General features: G+C 31.3%; 1 protein-coding gene and 2 pseudogenes across 1 annotated transcript; all 3 read left to right on the top strand.

Moving 5' to 3' along the window:
• Window positions 1–3,793: 3,793 nt before the first annotated feature.
• On the top strand, window positions 3,794–4,785 carry LOC120170118 (thaumatin-like protein). The gene is made up of 3 exons (XM_039178129.1): window positions 3,794–3,904; window positions 3,983–4,195; window positions 4,289–4,785. The coding sequence occupies exons 1-3, from the start codon at window positions 3,838–3,840 to the stop codon at window positions 4,747–4,749; spliced, it is 741 nt and encodes a 246-aa protein (XP_039034060.1). The 5' UTR covers window positions 3,794–3,837; the 3' UTR covers window positions 4,750–4,785.
• A 5,101-nt stretch (window positions 4,786–9,886) lies between these two features.
• LOC120170110 lies at window positions 9,887–11,577 on the top strand (annotated as a pseudogene).
• Window positions 11,578–14,003: 2,426 nt separating this feature from the next.
• Window positions 14,004–15,309, top strand: LOC120170174 (annotated as a pseudogene).
• Window positions 15,310–22,598: the final 7,289 nt, after the last annotated feature.

Raw genomic sequence — 22,598 nt, forward strand, 5'->3', positions numbered from 1 at the left:
ATATTTTGTTTTTATTTTTAATCAAAATAAAAAGTTATTCATATTAATAAAGGTGTTCACAAATAACCCATCAAAGTACAATCAAAACCAGCATTTGAAACAAGCAACATCACGATTCAAGACCCTTAGACTCATCAACTTACAATAATAGCATCGAATTTTGATTCTCGACAACATCCCTTAATTTTATTTTATCGTTTTTATGATGTCTTCAATATTTTCCAATAGTTTTTTGAGCATAATAACTTCATCAAACTGCTTTTGGTCTGGCAATTGCGATTCCACTTGCTTCAGTTCATTCTCACAGTTCTCGACATTAGTCACAGCAGCTTTCATGTTGAATTTCTCTGATTTGTGATTCATGGATTCCATGGCTGTACGAGCTTTATCGAGTTCCTTCATAGCGGATACGACTTCATGATCGCATATACCGTATTTTGTCCTGACATCGGGTGTGAGTGGCACAGGACCCTCGAGTACGGTAGTCTTGAGGTTTCGAGAAACATCAGAGGCATTATTAACAATGATTTTGATAAGTATCGACGCAATTAAATCCGGCTTGGCATTGTTGGGAAGATATCTGCCCATGTATGATTCCTTGAAGCTGGAGATGCAAAGTTCTTTGTGCTTAGTCTGCTCACATGTTTTGGTGATGTCCGGCACGGCGTTTAACGACGGGAAGAAAGAAACGCAAACGAAGAAAAACAAAGCCAATGCAACATTATTTGTGCTGGGGGCCATTGTTTTCTCCTACTGGTTATTGATTTTACACCTTTTCGACTTGGAAAAAGCTAGAGGAGATGTGTTCTTTTATAGCTTGGGGATGCCTTTGAACGACCCATAGATAAATGTGCTTAACCATTCATTGTGACCCCTAAAAATAGTGGTTCAACTCTTGGTTTGAATCCTGGTTTTCATTTTTTTCTTTTTAATTTACGTCGTTAATCTAATTACTATACTAATCTAAAGAGTAACTATTAATGTAACTAAATGAATTGAAGAGAAGTAAATGTAAATCTACTAAGGGTCTGAAAAGGACCCTAAGGTGAAATTTGAAAAAGAACAGAATCATATATTGATTAGATTTCGATTTGAAGTTGCAGTGGAGTAGATTGATTTTCAATTTTCAGGTTCAACCTCCTTGATGTTGTAGTGGAGTGGATCAAGTTTTCATGTTTATTCAAACTTAAATTTGATCTAACGAAATTAGATCTAATTATCATATAACTTTTCAAGCATGGACTTAATGAAATTAATTGCAATATATATATAGGAGTAGTAATTAAGCAATCTAAATTACATTCAATATGAAGAAATTAGCATATCCATCCTTGTTTATGTTATTAAATTCTATCATAATCTATGTTATGGTTGATAACTTAAAATTTTAAATTTAAGTGACTAATTACATTCAAGAGCACAATTTAATTTCATATCAAATAAAAGAAAAGTTTTTACTAAAACATAATAATTATAAGGGTAAAGTGCATAAATGATCCCCTAATTATAGGATATTTCTTTGTTGAGTCTCTCAACTATTAAGAGTTACAAAATGGTCCCCCGATTATAGGGAGTTGCTTTGTTGAGTCTCTTAACTATTAAAAGTTTAAAAAATCGCTTAACTATTTAATATGTTCCAAACTCATCATTAAAAGATTACATGTGACTTTGTTGTTAGCCCTTGTTGTTTGGGGTGGGTATTCTTTGCTAGTATGGGTGATATCAGGTTAGAGGCTATGTTTCTCGGGGAGTTTGGCTTCATGTTATCTATTTGACAAAGATGTGGTGCACTCTTTTTCCTTCATTTAGGTTTAGGGAAGTTTTTTTAACAAGGTCCCATCTTTGTCATGTATTGGACTGCATCTCCTCTAATACAATACAAAATTTTCCCTTTTTTAAAAAAAAACTTGTCTTTTTTTTATTAAAAAATTAACAATCGTCTGAGCTAGATGTTAACATGCTAACTAATATATGATAGTCATATAACATTATGAGATCAGATTTTAACATATTTCAATCAGCAGGTTAACATCCAACTCAGACTATTGTTAATGTTTTAACAAAAAAAGACGAGTTTGAAACATAATGAATAGTCGGGTGATCATTTTGTAACTTCAAATAGTCAAGGGACTCAACAAAACAACTCCCTATAGTATGGAGATCATTTTGTAACTTTTAATAGTTAGAGGATTCAACAAAATAATATATTATAATCAGGAGATCATTTGTATATTTTACCCTAATTATAAAAAGTGTAACAAAAGTTATAAATATACTATAAGTATGTTAATATGTTTCATAGATCTCATCTTTTTATAGCATATGAATTATAGAAAATTATATATATATATTGTTGTCCTTCCAATTTCTTAGAGTTTTGCCTTGACTAATTTGAATATATCCACGTCGCACACTTGATTTTGGTGAGTGAACCTCCTAGCGGAGATTTAATGCATGCACAAGATTTCAAACTCAAAACTTGTTCGAGCGATATCAAACTGTTTACTATTTTTATATTATATAATGCTATGTTACATATATTATAATGAAACTTGTAACTAAGTAATTGTGTGCGAGTATCAAATCAATCGAATTTAAACAATTAGATCAAATCAAATATGGATCCTAATCAGTGAAAAAACTAAATTGATTCGGTTTGGATTTCGAAATCCAAAACTAAATTAACTGACTTGATAATTGCCCATTAAACTTGTAATTTTTTCAACAAAAAAAAAGGCTGTCAATTTGAAACTTTTCTCTCTTCAAACAAGCTATGAGATCCCATTAAAGTGTCCTTTGTAACACTATCTGTGGGACACAAATGAAAGAACCTTATGCTAAAAAGCAACGGTAATTATGTGGAAATCACGTGATTTGAAATCAAACCCTCCCTTTATCTTTTTCTGCGAAAAAATTATTGTATACATTTAGCCCCCCACTATCTATTGTTGGATACTATATCATAATTAACTTATGATTATCGTTTCTAGTGTTCATGAACTCGTAAAAATTACATATAGAAGAGAAAATTTTCATTATATCATTGATAAACTCGATGATCTTACAAAGTACACCAAATTCTAAAATTTTCAATATATCATTGATATAAGAATCATGAAGGCTTTTCGTATTCATCACAAATCCTCAATTTTCTTTCAATTTATTTATTTATTAATTGAGTCTACTACGAATTTTTTTGATGTGAATTAGATGAAATTTGAGTTATAAATTCTAATAATAATTTATTGAATAAACTTGATAAATATATTTTTACATAAAAAGTTTAATTTCACACGACATGAGTACGATAAAATATAATATTTTATTATGTTACTCTAACTAAAATTGATTGTTTACCTGCTTAAAAATGTTTAGTACATTTCCATGTACTAAAAAATTAGACTAAGAACCTATTGAGGTATTTCAATGGTAAAATAGAATGTTGTTCTCTTTTCAGGCCCAAACAGTTACGTCTACAGAGTGTATGTGCATTCATTGTTAATTGATTAAGAAAATTTATGAACAAATACCATCTTATAATCTATTAGACTACAAACTATTTTAAAAACTTTATGTTTATATCAATTTAAACTCAAATCAGTTCAAATTCAAGTCCCACTCAATGGTATAAATTTTTTTGAATTCATATCCTCGTATGTCCAACATGAATATTTTAAACGAAAAAGTAACCATACCTTCAGCAGTTATTCAAAGTTTTAAATTAATCCTTACTTTTACTGGCGAAAAAGAGGCAGCCCACTCTTTAACATATACTCTTCTAGGCCTTGGCAAAAACAAGCAAGCAGTTTCACTTTCTTCATTAATTTTGAAAACAAGATGCAAATCTCTCCAAATCTCTTCATCATCGTCTTCTTCTTCTCCTCCTGCATTTTCGTTTCCACAGGTACTGAAAAATTTCCCAGGATTTTTTTAATTATAAATATTGCTTATTTCTTCACTAAAATTGATCTTTTTTTGCCAGATGGTATCCAACTGATACTAGTAAACAACTGTAAAGAAACCATATGGCCTGGAATTCTCGCAAGTGCCGGCCACGAAACGCCCCGAGACGGAGGCTTCCCTCTCGCCTGCGGCGAACAGACGACCCTCGAACTGCCGGAAAGATGGTCTGGTCGCATCTGGCCTAGACAAGGTTGCTGTTTCGACCAAACAGGAAAGGGTTCATGTCAAACAGGTGACACCGGCCATGAAAATTTCAAATTATCGTATATTTTGAATATTTTAGAAGTCAGTCCCCTAACATTAAAATCATGTATCCTTCCTGCAGGTGACTGCTCCGGCCTTTTACAATGCCAAGGCATTGGAGGGAAACCACCAGCGACACTAGTCGAAATGACGCTCGGTGGTCCAACGTCGGCTTTACATTACTACGACGTGAGTTTAGTTGATGGATTCAACGTCCCGGTCTCGATGGTCCCAATAGGTGGTGGAGTCGGGTGCGGTGCCGCCGCATGCGAGGCCAATTTGAACGTTTGTTGTCCGGAGGCATTGGCGGTGAAGAAAGAAGGGAAAGTGGTTGGGTGTAAGAGTGCATGTCTAGCAGCGAAATCCGATAGGTATTGCTGCACCGGTGAGTTTGGGAACCCTAAAAGTTGTAAGCCCACCATTTTTGCCCATCTTTTTAAGGCTATCTGTCCCAGGGCTTATAGCTATGCCTTCGATGATTCTTCCAGTCTTAAAACTTGTAGGGCACCTCGTTATGTCATAACCTTTTGCCCTCCTAATTGATGGATTTCATCTGTAGATCCATTTGGCTTTTTCTTTTGTGGTTCGAGTTTTTTTTTTTACTTTAATGCCATGTTCTTGAATTGATTTTATGATTGTTTTGAATCTTTTTACTTTCTAACAAGTATAACTGCAAGTCTACAGTATCGTTGTCGAGTAATAATTATAATAAAAGTAATTTAAAGATCGAATTCACAAGAAAAATATATTATATATGTATGAACTAATTAATAACTTAACCCACTAACTAACTAAACTATTAATGCAATGCAATACTCAGCATAAAGAAAAGAGCATTAATAGATCGATGATAAAGACTAAAGTGCATAAATAAAAAATATAGGAAGGTTAAAGATTCTCAACAATAGCGTAGTGGTCATGATCTCTTTTGATTAACGATGTCCAATATGTTTTCTATCAATCATGGGGTAACTAGAGGGTTAAGTCCAGGACTATAGGTCATGTTTTATAATTGTCATCACGAGTCGTCTAACTTACCATTATTTTTATTCGTCCCATTTCCAACGCATCGATAGACACCACCAGCGACACCCTCTTAACTAGACGAACCTTCCTTGGAGTCACCATCCACATTGAATTTCACTAGAGGGAACCAAACATAGATCATACCAGATACTATCAAACTTTAAGTGTTATATCGTTTATATTACTGAACTTTCAATTTTATCAATTATGGCACTGAACTTTGATTTTCGTTTCAATTATATCACTAGGTTGTTAAATCGTTAACAATCAAATCTAAACGACATCGTTTTGGTGAGGTGTCTACGTCGACGGCAGTCAACCACATCGACAGTATTCAACCACATCATCATGTCGTTAACGATTTAACGGTTCAATGGTATAATTGAAACGAAAATCAAAGTTCAATGTTATAATTAACAAAATTAAATTCAATGGTATAAACAATACAATGCCTAAAATTCGGTCGGTTGTAGTTTAGACTAAAATAAATCATAATCCTAAAAAGTACATTTTCACTATTTCTCCAAATCCAGGTATTTTCTCTCTATTCATATTAGTTATGAGAAATTCTCATTGTTATCTACCAAAATAAAATAGAGTATTAAATATACCAATAAACTAGATGTAACAACAATTAAGGTTAACTTCATAAATAGTTATCGATGTTTGAATAAGTTTTTCTTTTTTCTATTAATGTTTTGAAATTAACGATTTGATCATTGATGTCATTGATTTATAATAAAATGATCCATCATCTTTGACAAACGTTACTATGGTTAACGGAATACTAATGTGGTATGTTAAACTAACTTAACACAATTTGGTTACATGAGATAACCACGTCGATAGATTGTTTGACTTACCTCTTTAAAAACCCTCAATCCTTTAAAATCATAATTTATCAATTTCTGTAATTTCTGATATGAATTAGTCGATTAATAGATCGGATACTGATGATTAATTAAAAAGAAAAAGAAAAATTCATCGACGTGTCATTTTACAACTGCTTGGACGAACGAATTTAACAGGTCTTTTTGGACCAGACGCCAGGTTGAATGGTGAATTGAATGGGCTCAAATTTGTTGTGAGAATTATATCTCAAATATATAAAATAATAATAAATTAAATCTAGGTTGGGCTTGGCCAGGGCCTAAAAATGCTTTTCCAAGGCCCGATCTCTCTCTATATGTAAGAAATAAATATTATGAAATCAAAAATTAAGTTGAATTGATTTAAATATAAAATATTGAAGTCTATTTTTTAATTACATATTAAAAAATAAATTTGAGTGTGTTATGTGGTACATTTCTATAAATTTAGATTAATTGGTCAACAAATTAGATGTCAATTACAAAAAAAAAAAAAAAAAGTTTTTGCACACTATTTTCTTTTTGAAAAACTTAGGGGTTGTTTGTTTACTTCAGAATGATTAAGCGCTAAATGATTTAAATGCTAAATAATTCAGAGGCTCTGTATGAATTAGCTCTGAATGTGACATGTTGTTTGATAATGGTTCTGAATCATTCAGAATGTACTTCTATGTTGAATCATTCAGAATGTACTTCTATGCTGAATCATTCAGCACTGTTTTGCTGAATCAGTCAGCACTGAATCATTCAGAGGTGAGAAACAAACAGTATGAATGGTTCAGCATTCAAAGCCAAACAAACAACCCCTTAGATTTAGTTAGGCTATGACACATGTACAAACAATATTGTTTGAACTCAAATCACACGTGCATATAACGTTGTTCGAACTCAACTCACCTAGAGAGAATAATTTTTCCTTTTACTATTGAAATCTCTCTTTATATTTATATTACGCACACTCAAATACGAGACATTGGGTATGTCGCTCATACATGCTATAACCAAGATTAGTTAAATCTTACTTAAAGAATAAAACCAATGAAAAGGATGTGTACTCATCAAAATTCAATCTGATATGAAAATGACATACTCCATTAAAAATGTTAGCATATACACATGCAAAAAACTTTAACAAATGGTGCACACTTTAATCCCAATTTTCTAACCAACCTTACCTAAACTTAGGCAAGAAAAAAATTTCCCTGGGAGACAGCAATTTTTTTCTAACCTACTTTCAATTCTTCTTGCAAGCTTCCCTTTGGTTTAATCAAACATGTAATAACAACGAACTCCATGAAAGAAGTTACCTTGACAAAGACGAAATGCATCAACCCACGACATTGGTCGGGCCAATTCTAAAAACAAACCCTAACATATATTTATATATACAAAAGAAGACATCATTGTTATAACTAACAAATTAATATTAATTGGGTTTATTGAAAGAAGTTTAAGAAGATCCTACCAAACCTTTTGACTTCTAATCACACACACAAAGACATGTGGATGTGTTAGAAGGAAGACACGTTCAAGCTCGAATTTCCTCTATATATTTGATTCAATCATTTTGGATAATCCCATTTGCCTATCTAAAGTTAAATTAAATTTGCAAATAATTCAAAAGTTTACACAATTTCAAAATCTCATATTTGTTTGAAATAAGTTTTAAAAACATATATAATTGAATTAATAAATTAAAATAACAATTAAAAAATTTCTCGACGTAAGGATTCATACTAGAATATGCATGTAAGGAGTGCATTCTCGAGCTCTAGCCTCTAGACAATAAAAATCATAAAATTATAAAATAAAATGATATATTTAAATAATTTATTTTTCTAACTTCCGGAAAATATGTATTTATTTTATTTAGTTAATTTTTTTTTTCATTTCATGATTTGGTAGTGTTTTAAGTTAAATAACAACTAAACATTTGTCATATTATAGTGTAATACTTGAACTCATCAAGTGACTTTAATAGTAAAAATAATAGTTGTTCTTTCTAGAGATTTTAGGTAACGCAACTGCATCTACAAAGTTTGTGTGTGTGTCACTAAGTTAAAAAATTCTTAACAAATATTATCTTGTAATAACTTTAAACTATTAAAATAAATTAATATAACATTTAGGTATATGATGATTTTTTAAGACTTAGATTTAAATCTCACCATCGATACCATTCATTTATTTTTCATCCAAATATTAAACCGAATACATAATGACATGTATTTACATTCATTAAAAATTATTTATAGAGAGACTTTTATTGACCAAAAAGAAAGACAGCTGGTGGAAGGTGACAATATACCATATATGTACATCCCAAAACCATTCAATGGAGAATGAAATTGTTTGGTTCCTTCTCGTGCAACAACACGGAAGTAGCCATAGATATATTCATATACATACATGGCCAGATTAAGAGATGTTGAAACGATCGTAATTTTTAAAAAAATTCAGATTTTTATATAATTTAATTATTTTTATATTTTATTTTAATAATTTAATTTTATATATTTTTTTAAAATTTATAATTTTAAATCTCTTAATTTTTAATATATTTTATAAAGATTCACATCCTCTAACGTAATATATATATAATACCGATACTTTCTTTGGGCGCATTATTATATAAATACTTTTACCATGCACTATATAAAAAAGATCAAATAACCCAAGTTAGTAACCTAATCAAGGGTAAACCGATGGTCGCAGTCTCTCCATTAATTTTAGGTGCACACCAATGACGTAATTATGAAAGGTCAAATTCTGTTATTAGTCCCTATACTATACTAATGTTGTGCAGCAGCTCTTGCACTTTGATTCAGTCATCTTTAATCCTTATACTCATATGGACGCATAATTTTATGTTAGGCGTGAATTTCTAAAAATTTAGAGGGCATGAGATTATAAAATTATAGGGGGCGAAAATACATAGAAGATATATAAAATATATGCTAATTTTAAATTTCCAGTGAGACGACTGCCTCTATCTGCCCCCTCGGTTCATCCTTATTTACACGTGCTAAACTTTAAAATTTTGAGCTTGAGCGAACATAGTTGTTACATCTAATAAGTCAAACTCTATTATTAGTCTTTGTAATATGTAACAGTTTTAGATTTGATTTTTTATTCTCTAATTTGATCATTTTGAGTGCCTTTAATTTAGTTATATTTTCCGATATCATTTGGTTAGAGACTGAAATGTTAAAATTCAGAAAGTATAAAGATTAAATTTGATCAAATTAGAGTATAGGGATAGATTGAGAGGGATGTAGGGAAACAGTCACACCCCTTGGGAATTTCAAACTCCCGTGTAGTTTAGAGTTTTTTTTCTTTGCATTTTATATTGATGATCTAATTTCATACTTCTGAAATTTTATAATTTTGAATCCTTAAATGACTAATATAACTTCTTAAAGGTTCACATCATTGATATAAAATTCTACATCCATCTATGTTAGAGTATAAGGACTAAATCTAAATTTTATGTATAGTACAGGGACTAATTATATAATTACACCTTTATCAAAATCTTTTCAAAAAAGCTTTTGTCGTCCATAAATTTTGACCAAGTTGGTGAAGTTAAGTAATCAATCTTTCGTATGGTAACGTAGCGTATAATCCTTTATTCTTTGCAGATATATCAAACTCTTTTTGGAGGCTAAAAGAATGTATATAAGACAAGTAGTTGTGAAACTGATGAACTGCCTCGTTCATTCATTAGAGAATAGTCAATCCAAACCTCAGATCCCTGACCTTAAATTCTCACAATTCTTTTCATTTTCTCTCATTCAAAATTAACAAAAAAAAACCCAGATTTTATATGAAATTTAGCATGCAAAAGATAGTTATGGAGTCTGTTGTTTCTGAGCTTGAAGGGACTCTTTTGAAAGACCCTGACCATTTCTCGTATTTCATGTGGTGGCATTCGAAGCCTCGGTTTAATCCGGTTCGCTTTGTTGCTCTTGTGTTGGCCGGTGATCTGGTTTCTCGACGTGTTGGGAATGGACGATGCAGGGTTGAAGTTGATGGTGTTCGTCGCTACGGTGGGGCTTCGAGTGTCGGAGATTGAATCGGTGTCTAGAGCTGTCTTGCCTAAGTTTTACATGGAAGATATTGATATGGAGGCTTGGAGAGTGTTTAGTTCGTATGACAAAAGAGTTGTGGTCACGAAAACGCCTAGGGTTATGGTGGAAAGGTTCGTGAAGGAGCATTTACGAGCTGACGAGGTTATCGGAAGTGAACTCGTCGTGAACCGGTTTGGGTTTGCTACGGGTTTTGTAAATGGTGATAACGATTCCATTTCGAGAAGAGTCGCCAAGCTATTTGTGGATGAAGAGCCTAGTTTAGGACTCGGAAGATCTACATCAACTTTCCTGTTCTTCTCTCTATGTAATGTAAGTAATCACATGCCAACGTGTTTAAATCCATTGCATTTTGTATCTTATAAGATAATTGAAACTAACAATTAGGTTATAACATGCAGGAACAAATGCATCCACCATATATTACGAAGGAAAACCTCCACGACCACCAACACCTCTATCCGTTACCAGTAATCTTCCACGACGGTCGCCTCGTGAAGCGACCGATGCCCTCGACTGCTCTATTGATTCTCCTATGGATGCCATTGGGCATCATACTAGCAATCATTCGGATTATGATCGGCGTAATGCTTCCAATGCAAGTGATCCCCTACGTGTCCCGTTTATTTGGTGGCAAAGTCATCGTCAAAGGCAAACCTCCGCCGCCCGTAGTCTCGGGTAGCGGCTCTGGGGTCCTATTTGTTTGCACTCATAGAACTTTAATGGACCCCGTGGTCTTATCCACAGTGCTTAGGAGAAAAATCCCGGCAGTTACATATTCGATATCGAGATTAACTGAGATCCTATCACCTATACCAACGGTAAGATTAACAAGAATCAGAGAAGTCGACGCCGAAAAAATTAAGAACGAATTATCCAAAGGTGACTTAGTAGTATGTCCGGAAGGAACAACTTGTAGGGAGCCCTTTCTGTTAAGGTTCAGTGCCCTATTTGCCGAATTAACTGATCGAATCGTCCCGGTCGCAATGAATTATAGGGTGGGGTTTTTCCATGCAACCACGGCCCGTGGGTGGAAAGCCCTAGATCCCATATTCTTCTTCATGAACCCTAGACCGATTTATGAGGTGACGTTCTTAAACCAACTACCGCCAGAAGCTACATGCTCGTCGGGGAAAAGCCCGCACGACGTGGCCAACTATGTGCAAAGAATCTTGGCCGCCACGTTGGGGTTTGAGTGCACAAATTTTACAAGGAAAGATAAATACAGAATATTGGCTGGGAGTGATGGAACAGTATCATACACATCGCTGGTTGATCAAGTGAAGAAGGTGGTCGGCCCTTTTAAACCTTTTCTTCATTGAAGAAAAATAATAAATTCTTTTTTATGTTAATTTGTTGGAATAAATTTGATTAACTGTGAGTTTTTAAAACTGTTGTTGTAAATGGTTGGATTTATTTATTTATTTTTTTCATTTATGGAATTGTTGAATAATGTGTAAGGGTAATTCATGTTAACTAAATTTTCATGTTAGTAAATTGTTTCATTTAAATCAATGTTATTAAGAAATTTATTTGTTATAATCATCTACTTACAATTCTTAAGTTCTTCGATGATAAAAATGGAAGATAATTAAGACTAAAATAACATACAACACATTCAAAATGCGAATAACGAAATAAGATATAAACACGAACACATAAATTTATGTAAAATTCTAAACGAAAAGGGAGAATTTTCATAATATCAACAACAAATGCAGGAGAATTTTATAAAAAATACATTGTTTTGATTACATATATATAGTTATACAAATATAAAAATATTAGTTTAATTAAATTGTGTCGTATCACGAGAGTTTTATGAGATTGTAATCATTATTGAACCTTATTTTAAAAAATATATATATTTTCATCAAATAAACCGTATTACGAACTCTTCGAATCAAGCATGTCTCAATTAGCAATGAAATGTGTCATGCATCATGCAATAATTTTGAGTTGTTAAGAAGTTTTTTAACAAAAAACAATTAATATATCTCTTCATAGTTTTATTAGAATATATGTTTAATGCATTGAAACAATATAAATGTATACATTAATAAAAAAATTATAAGATACGTATTCTTAAAATTGTATGTAATGCTTTTATATATTTTAATTGGAAGGAAAGAAATAAAAAATATTTGAGTAATTAATAGGAAAGAAATAATCAATGTATCTATTAAATTTTCCTATCTCTTAGTTGAATACTAATAATCTCCTCGATCGTTTTTAGAATATCATCAACTTTTCATCTACCTTGGAATAACATTTTGTTTCTTTCTTCCAAAAGAGAATAAATAAAAGCAGTCCAAGCAAGCTTCAAAATAGTAACTAGGAGGGATTTACCTTTCCAAGCAGCACATGCCCAGGACAACAAATTATCCCAAGACAATGGAGATCTCTGCAAGCCGGTGAGTTGCAGGATGTCTTTCCACAATGAACTTGACAACTTACATTCAATGAACAAGTGGTCTCTTGTTTCCCGGGTCATGTTACACAACACACATAATCCGTCGCTAACAATTCCCATGTGTTGGAGTCTGTCCAAAATGGACATCCAAGCAATCATGCTATGTTTGGGAATGTGTAAAGGAAACCATATCAAGTTATGCCAAGGAACTTTGTCTTGCTTTGGTCGAAGGTCTTCCCATATTACGCGAATTGTTGTTGTTTTCGTTGAAAGAACAGCATTGGCCTCTCTCCTTAGTTTAAGAAGTTTTCTGAAGCTCCAGTTAGCATTAGTTCCGCTATCAATTTTCTACTACTCTAATAATTACATACACATAATTAAATTAAAATATTTTATTTTTTATAACTCAAATTTTATTCTATTTTAATAAATCTTTTATACATACTTTAATTTATTCTACTCAAAATTTGATTTTTAAGTTGGTTCATCTAAAAATTATATAAATATTAAAAATAAAAATATCATTATAATAATTTTATTCAATCGCAATTTTCATATAAGTAATAGCAAAATAAATTTAGCTAAAAGAAAAGGGTAATAATGATATAAATATAATTTAAAGGACGAAAAATAAAAAAGACATAAAACAAAAAGCACAGGAAAATAAAAATATAAAATTAGACAGATGGTGACGTGTTAGATAGTGACAAGGCCCACGGTATTCATTTATGAGCTCAATTTTCGAAACACGTGTCACGTGTATTGTAGTCTCGCGCGTGTCAATCACTCGAGTTTTTTTTCCTCATTGATGCCTTTTTCTTTTGGAATATTCTTTTTCTATTTGTAGTATAAAATTTAATTTTTTTCTCAATAATTAATTTTTGTAATATCGTCATAAATTTATAAATAGTATTATCTTTTACACCGTAATTTTTTAACTTCACAAATAATGCTAAAAAATTACTGTTTGATTGATTAAGTATTAATTTAATTTGCATAGATCATGTTATAACATACATGAATATATGATTTGAAAGTGTTTAAATATGTAATATTTTAAATATATGAATTTAAAGAAGAGTAAATAATTTAAATCCTTCAAATTATAAAATATTTACCAACGTATTCCCCTAAAAAAGAATATAACATAAATAGTAAAATCTTATCCTTGAAAGAAAAAAAATTATCAACAACGAAATAAAATCTTAATATCCAAAGAAATTACAAAACCTGTTAGTTTGACTAATCCCTTTATTCCGTGCTTAATCCCTGTATTTGTTTAAAAATCTAATTAAAACGTTCCACGTAAGCAACAAATTACAGCGTAGCCACTACGCTAACGCGGCTTTTGTTGTTAAATCTACCCTTTAAAATAATTGTCTTTCCTTGCAGTTTCTCAATTCTCATTTCTTTCTGAACCGAAAAGCAAAAACAAAAAATGTTTTCACTTTTCGATAATTAGTTTTCCTTTCTTCACTCTTTTTTGTAATTGTGTTTCTTAGATCTGTAAACGGAAAAATAATGGCGATGACGACGTCGTATTGGTGTTACCGCTGCCATCGGGTCATCCGGTTTTTAAACCAAGACGCCGTCAATTGCCCCGACTGCCACGGCGGTTTCGTCGAAGAGATCGGTGACAATTCCGAGGCGACGCGTGCGGTCCACGTCGGAAGTAACAGGCTCACTCCAGCGGTGAATTTCATTAATCCCACTCCCGGAACTGCCGTCCTCCGCCGTGGACGACGTAATGGCGGTAATCGTTCTCCTTTCAATCCCGTCATCGTGTTACGTGGCGGAGCGGTTACGTCTGTCTCGGCCTCGCCTTCGTCTGGCTCCGGGGGAGATTCGAGTGTTGAACAGAATGGGAGAGGGTTCGAGCTTTACTACGATGACGGAGCCGGGTCGGGTCTTCGGCCGCTACCGCCGAGTATGTCGGAGTTCCTTTTGGGTTCCGGGTTTGACCGTTTGATCGATCAGTTATCGCAAATGGAAATCCACAATACTGGGCGTAACGAGCAGCCGCCGGCGTCGAAAGCGGCGGTGGAAGCAATGCCGACGGTTGAAATAAACGAGACCCATATAAACGACGAACTGTGCTGCCCCGTTTGCAAAGAACAATTCGAAATCGGTACCAAAGTTCGTAAATGCCATGTGATCATTTGTACCATTCAAACTGTATACTCCCATGGCTTCAATTGCGGAACTCCTGCCCCGTTTGCCGCGACGAATTACCCGTTGCTGATGGCCAAGAAGGATCGGAAACCGGTGGTGGCTATTCGAATTCTTCGGATGAGGTTCCGGTAGGGTTGACTATTTGGAGATTACCCGGCGGAGGATTCGCTGTGGGGAGGTTTTCAGGGGGAATAAGAGGAGGCAGTGGAGAGAATAGAGATTTCCCGGTGGTTTACACGGAGGTTGACGGTGGTTTCAGCGACGGCGGGCTTCCACGGAGGGTTTCATGGGGGAATCGAGGCAGTAGAGGAAGGGAAAGAAGAGGGTTTTTCAGAAGAACTTTTAGCAACTTATTGGGGTGTTTTAGTGGGTCAAATTCTTCTAATTCTAGGATGACTTCAAGGTAATTCTAAACCCTAATTTATGAAGAAGAAGAAACCCAGAACATCTGTAAATATATTGAGGGAAAATTTGAAATGGGGTATTCTCAATTCACAATATTTTTGTCAAGAACTTGAAGAATTCATGAATTGAGAGATTGTTCATACTACATGGAAGCTTTGAAAAGGGTAAAGTTTTCTTTAGTTTTTTTTTCCTTCATTTTCTTTTATGTGGTTTTCTATTTTTGATTATTTTCTACAAAAACTCTAGCATAAATTCTGTTTCTCATATGAATGGATAACTTTTTGTTACCTATTTAGTGCCTTGTTTCAAGTTCAAAATTTGTGGATAAAAATGATTATCTATTAAAATTTCAATTTGAGTAATTATCACACACATACTTTACAGATACATCTGGTTGAATTTAATTTTTTTTATGAAGAATCATTGAGAAACTTTATTATAAATTCATTATATACATCCGTAGTGCATATAATAGATAGTATATAATGTAATTATAAGAAGTTTGTTACAAGTTCATTGCATTTTGCTGGTGGGAGTAAGACCATGCAATGAACCAAAATGATTTGAAATGAGCATTAATGGAATGTGGTTGAATGAGTTGTTTGGAAAGTTGTGTTTGATAGGTAGAAGAAGATATGAATGCTTTTGTGTTGTCCAACAACCAAACAATTCTTGGATTTTACTTTTTGATTAATGCTTCTTTGATTCCTATTCCATGGTCTAGGTGGGCGGTTTTGAATTTAATAAAGAGATTTGTCTTTACAATTTTCCACCATTTATTTATATTTTTTTTGGACCGACTTAATATTCTAATTCTTTGATTTAGGGTGATGGATGATTTAATTATTCAAATAATGTCAATCAAATCTATATCACTAATATTTGATGTAAAAATTGATGTGATAAATAATAAAATTAATATAATAATACGTTTAGTCATCATTAATTTCATATTTTATTAATTTAGTTTTAATTTTAATTTCTTTTAAAAATAATAATCCTCCAATCAAAAGAATATCGTTGATGAAATTTAAAGTAATGAGAAATAAATATATAATTATACTGATATTGTTAATTGATATAATTTATTTATTATTATTTGAGTAAGCTAATACTCTCAACCAATTGATATTTAATAATGAACGATCAATCACATTTGCAATCGTTGGAATTTGAACCTATGACCTCTAAGAACAACAATAATTCTTTTAACCATTGAGATAAGTTAGTTTGTGTACATCATTTAAAAAATTAAGTGGTCTAAACGATAAAAATTAAAATCTTCTCTTAATTAAATATCTCGATATATATTTGTGAAAACACCCACTTAGTTGTGAAAATGTAAATAAAAATTAAAACGATTATGTTCAATGATATATCAATATAAGTTGTGTTGACGTGAATAAAAGATCTTTTCATCGTATTTCATTATCGTTTTTATTTAAATTTATTATTCAAATAAAAAAATAAAATGATCATAAATCATTCAAACACTCTTAATTTGATTTATCTAATTTAGATTTGGGGTTCAATTATAAATGAGGGTTACAATAATCTAATCTCTCTCCTACTCAGGCTCAACTGTAAATGGGAATGCATAACTTTGATTCTTCCATCTATTATTGCTTTTTTTTTTCCCAAGAGTTATGGCAAGTTGGAACATTATGGTCAAAATATACAATTCATTACAAAGCGTGAAGGTATCCAATTATTGCACATGATCATATGTACATGTACGTAGGTTTTTGTTTGTTTGAACATAATTAGTCTATTTGTGTTTCGATCCAATTTTAATAGGATAAATCTTCTTTTTTCTTCAAAATCAAATTTAAAGATAAGACAAAATAATTTTTTGATTAAAATTTTACAATTTCGGATATAATTTTTAAAAGATTTCAAGTCTCTGACAGATTTGACTTACGAAAATTCTCAGATCTTCATCCGTCAAAGTCTCCAGGCTAATCTCGTCGATTATCAGAATTACTAAGGAACTCACATCCTTCAAGAACAACCCTCAAACCAACTACAGTACAAAAACAACTTCTAACAGATCTTCGTGACTTATAAATCACCATAATAATCCTATTAATGACACATACTAAAATTTACTTTAAATTCTCTCAACAAAGGCTTAAAAAAGACAGGAACTTTTCATAATTTGGACACCATTATCATCGCTTATGATCAATTCTCTTTTATAAAGAAACATCACTCAACGATATTTCTTTTTTCGATTATAACTCTTTATTTAAACTTGAAAAGGTGAGTCATTTATTATGATCAACAAAAATTATCCTATTAATATACCTTTGACAAGAAACATGCAATAATATGAGGCAAAATATCCATAATTATGGGAATAGGATTTGATTCAAGAATTGATCCTTAAGCAGCAAAAGCAGACTTGGACCGAAAATCAGAAAATGGATCTGCAGCTGTCAACGACCAAGGATTTTAAAAAGAAAAAAAAACAACCGTCTGTTGTTGAATTTTGTAATATTGGAATATATTATTGATATTTTTTATATTTTTTTATAATATATAAAATAATAATGTTGATATGATATAAATTCAGAATAAATTCAAAGGGGACAAAGATATTTTGATCTTGTATTTAAAAATCATCTGAATTTCAGTTTAATTGTATATAATTATTTGAGTATGACATGTTTGATCTATTATTATAATTTTTGGATTTTGTTAATTAAATGTAATTTGACTAAATTTTGCAGTTCCTACAAAAACAAAAGTAATAATTGATATAGTTATGTAGATGATTAAACTCTTCTTAAAAAAAACATGATTTTTCGCAAATGTGCACCAATTTTGCTCAAACTCTGTCCCATCAAATTATGAATTATTTTATTGTTAAAAATCAAAAGAAAAATAAAAAAAAATATTTTTTTATATATTATTTTTCTCTTTTGGATTAGTTAGTGCACATGCTACATCGTGTTATTTTCAAATGGTATTTTTTTTTAATTTTAAATAAATTTTATATTTTCTAAATCGTTTTTATTTTATTTTATAAATTTAACGTGGCAGAGCTTCAATGTGTTATGTGGTAGGATGATGTTGTCACGCTCGATGAGCATTGATAAATACTGTTAAGGATAAATATTATTAAATTAATTTATAAAATGTTAAATTATAAAATATTAAATATATAATTATAAATTAGTTAAAAATTTAAATATAATTTAATTAAAATACAAAATTTATAAAACATTAGTTTTTAGATTAAACTATACTATTGATCATCTAACTATTTATCCCATTTACTTTAATCACCAATTTTTCAATTTTTGTCAATTGAGTCACCTTACTATTTAAATCTTGTCAATCAAGTCATCAGCCGTTAAATATTAACGGAGAAGATGACGAGGCAATTAATAAAATTTGTATAATTACACATTTAGTCCTCACAACTTACACATCCTATTAATTTTATCCTAACTTTTATTTAATAAATTTAATCATCAATTCGATGGTGATATGTGTTACTGTGTGATTGGGTTTTTTTAATATTTTTTATTTAATAAAATTTTCATCCAATCAAATGGTACCACGTATCACCAATTGAATAGAAAATAAATTAAATTAATAACCGATACTGGTGGGGTTTGAACCTAGGACACAAGCCGAAAAACTAAGCACTCTAACCACTAAGCTAGACAACTAAATTTGTATAGTATGCATAACATAATCTATATAATTTATAATATAGTTAATGATAATAAATGATCTTATAAAGACTCAAATATGAAATAATTGAATAGAATGAAAATAATATATATATATATATATATATATATATATATATAAACAAATATTATAATTGATCAATAAATGAATATATTTTATTTATATTTTAAATCACGCAAAAATTAAAATAAAATTGAATTTAATATTTTATAATTGAAATATATCATTTTACATATTTTAAATAATAAATTGTCTTCATTATTCTAATTTATTGAACTGAAATATATCATTTTATAATTGAAATATATCATTTTACATATTTTAAAATACTATAACATCAATTGGATTCTAATCATATTTAACAACTTTATAGTAAAATAAACTAATTCAATAAAATAAAGTTCCCATAATTTTTTTCCCAAATATATAATGAATAAATAATAAAATATAAAATTCTTACTCTAATCGGAATATAAACAAGTCAATGCATAAGTTAAAGTGCTTACTACGATAAGCCCTCCACTATCAGGAAAATTCTAAGTCAACGAAGCTCTTCGTTATATCATATTATCGTATTATTCAATTATTCCATGTTAGAGTTCTTATTAGGTCATTTTCCTTTTTTTATTGCAATTAACTATATATATTAAGTCGTGATAGATTTGTCATTTGAATAGTGTAACCCAGTGGTTGGGGTGTTTGCTTCCTCTCCTTACGTCTTGGGTTCGTTACATAGTGACACATGTCCCATCTGATTGAGGATTAAATTTATTGAATTAATTAAACGTTAGGACCAAATAATAAAATGTGTAAGTAATGAGGACTAAATGTGTAATTCTACAAATTTTATTAATTGTCACATCATCTCCTCCGTTAATATTTAACGGCAGGTGGTTTGATTAACAAGATTTAAATAGTTAGGTAACTTGATTGACAAAATTGAAAAATCGATGGTTAAAGTAAAATGGTTAAATAGTTTGGTGGTTAATCGTGTTTATAAATATTGTATTTTAATTAAATTACATTTAGAGTTTTAACTAATTTATAATTATATGTTTAATACTTTATAATTTAATGTTTTATAAATTAATTTAATGGTACTCATCGTTAACGGTGTTCATCCATGCTCTACGAGTGTTGTAAAATTTTTCTATGTGATATCTATTCAATTACTTAATTGATTTAATTTCTCGATTGAGTATTTAATTTAATACAAAATATTAATAACTTTAATTCATATTTTCAAAAATTTAAGGGCTTTATACACCTTTAAACGTTTAAAAAATATAAAAAGTATCTACTAAACACCCTTTAATATATATATATATAAACATAATATATGAAACAATACATGTCAATCCAATCAAAGGCTAATAATAAGTATCGATTTTTAACTCGATCAAAATTCAATATTAGTTGAATCGATCAAACTATCAATTTTTAGTTTAATTCAGATTATTCAACCGATCAAATTAGTTAAAGTTATTGGTTTCTTGATTATTTTGCTTAACAACACTTATTTCTTTAAACATTGATTGCGATCCAAATAGTATAATAGAAGAAGCACAAATTCAAATAAAGCAACACTGAGTAACACATGCATGGTTTACCTACTCCACCGTAGATAAACATCCAAACATTCCTCAACATAATTCATAGTATTATTAAACAAACAATTCGAAATAAAACAATTTTATTTGTTTCTGGTTATTATTTCAATCAGGGTTTATTGTCATCACACATCCGGAGACATATCGAATCAACATCGACTATTTAGAAGCATGAGAAAGATAGATAAAAATGGCGACTAACACCAAAGCGAAGATGAGACTAATGTAAGCAGGAGGAGGCTGCAATGGCGGCATTCCGAGCGGAGCCAAAAACAATAGAGCGACCACCAACAACATTATGGTTATCGAACCGATACCGCAACCGAAATCTTCCATCTTTTCTCTTGACTAATATATCCTTATCTCTTTACGACTATTAACTTGTAATTTTGTTATTTCCGAGAGTTATGAAAATGAAAATTGAGTATTATTATAGTAGCACTCATGTCTCTACGTATAAATATAACTATTCATATAGAGATTCAAATGGATAATTATATCTTTTAACAATACTTACAACTCTCCTAACAATAACTAAAATATATAACTTTTAATATTTAAGACACATAATTTTCAGTTGTAACTATTTTTTTTTGGATAAATTATTTTATTACCCAAAGAAGCAGAGTCTGCTATAATACCAAATAATGGTGTTCAGATCCAATACGATCCAAAAAATAATCGAAAAACGATCCAAAAACCGATAACCGAAAAAAACTAAAACCAATAAAAACTGAAAGTTGGTGTGCCCACGCCTTAATTGAAGACTTCTTCTGCGATAGCTCAGGATGAATAAGGCGTGCCCACTCCTTATGCGAAAACCTCTTATGGTCTTTTCAACTTCTTGAATTCTAATTTTTCCTCCTTAATTTGGAGATATCGTGAAGATCGTGATATTCATTGGATTTTGAACTTGTGTAATCTAAATCTTCAACAAAAAGATTGATCGGTTAAACTATACCCTATGCGTTACAAAGATTAATATTGCCACTATCTAATCGGTTAATGTTTCTTCCTCTAAGTTGAATTCCAATAATCTATTTGATAACTTTGAGGATATCTTCAGCAGTTCTGGAGCAACCTTGGAATATTCTTTGATTACGTTCTTCCCACAATGTATAAATACATGCGCACCAAGTAATCTTAAAAATGGTAGTGAGAAGAGATTTCCCTTTCCATTTTTCGCAAGCTTGAGCAACCATATACTCCCATGACAGATAGGTTTTCTGTACTCCTGTTAGAATCATAATGTTCTCCCATAAATAAGTAGCCAAACAACAATCAAAGAACAAGTGTTCACAAAGTTCCCATAAATATGAATTCCCATTCTTTGAAGACGAGCACAAGTGGGGAGTCTATCCAATAAAGCCATCCAAGTAATCATATTATGCTTAGGTATGTGTAAAGGAACCCATACCAGATTGTGCCATTGAACTTTGTTGCCTTTCACTCTAATTTCCTCCCATATATCTCTCGGTTTGGTAACTCCCTTTGAAAGAATTGGAAAAGCTTCATTTCTTAGTTTGAGTAATCCGTTTAAGCACCAACTGAGGTTTAGAACCTCCTGTCATAAGCCATTGATCATAATCCTTAATAACATAAGCTTTGTTCTAAGCAACCCATATGGATCCCTCACCAGCCAGAATTTTCCTGATTAGATTAATCATGCAAGCTCTATTCCAAGTTTTGATGTTTTTCAGGCCTAGTCCTCCTTTCGATTTGGATTGGCAGATTTTCATCCAACTAATACGCGCACCAACAGCAGCCTTGTCGGATCCTTTCCAGAAGAATCTGGAACAGAGATTTTCTATCTTGGTAATAATTCTGCACCAATAATTCGCAATGCTGAACAGAACAGAACAACTCGGATGAGCTCAAGACGGCCAGCATAGCTGAGGTGTTTACCAGACCAGAAATGAAGTCTTGATTTAATATTCCCAATAAGCATATCTCAATCTTTTTCAAAGAATTTTTTGGATACTAAAGGGACTCCTAAGTATCTCACAAGTAAGGATCCTTGGTTGAAACCAATAACTTGCTTAATAGTGTCAATGTTTCTTCCTGATATTCCAGCAGCAAAAAAATCACACTTAGCAGCGTTTAG

Source organism: Hibiscus syriacus, unplaced genomic scaffold (assembly GCF_006381635.1).
Source record: "Hibiscus syriacus cultivar Baekdansim isolate YM2019G1 unplaced genomic scaffold, ASM638163v2 tig00111772_pilon, whole genome shotgun sequence".
Lineage (NCBI taxonomy): Eukaryota > Viridiplantae > Streptophyta > Magnoliopsida > Malvales > Malvaceae > Hibiscus > Hibiscus syriacus.

Excerpts from the sequence above, each read along its gene's own strand:
- LOC120170118 (XM_039178129.1), top strand. The coding sequence starts at position 3,838 with ATGCAAATCTCTCCAAATCTCTTCATCATCGTCTTCTTCTTCTCCTCC. Across the intron at positions 3,905-3,982 it reads CTGCATTTTCGTTTCCACAG|ATGGTATCCAACTGATACTA; the intron begins GTACTGAAAAAT and ends TTTTTTTGCCAG. Across the intron at positions 4,196-4,288 it reads AAAGGGTTCATGTCAAACAG|GTGACTGCTCCGGCCTTTTA; the intron begins GTGACACCGGCC and ends TCCTTCCTGCAG.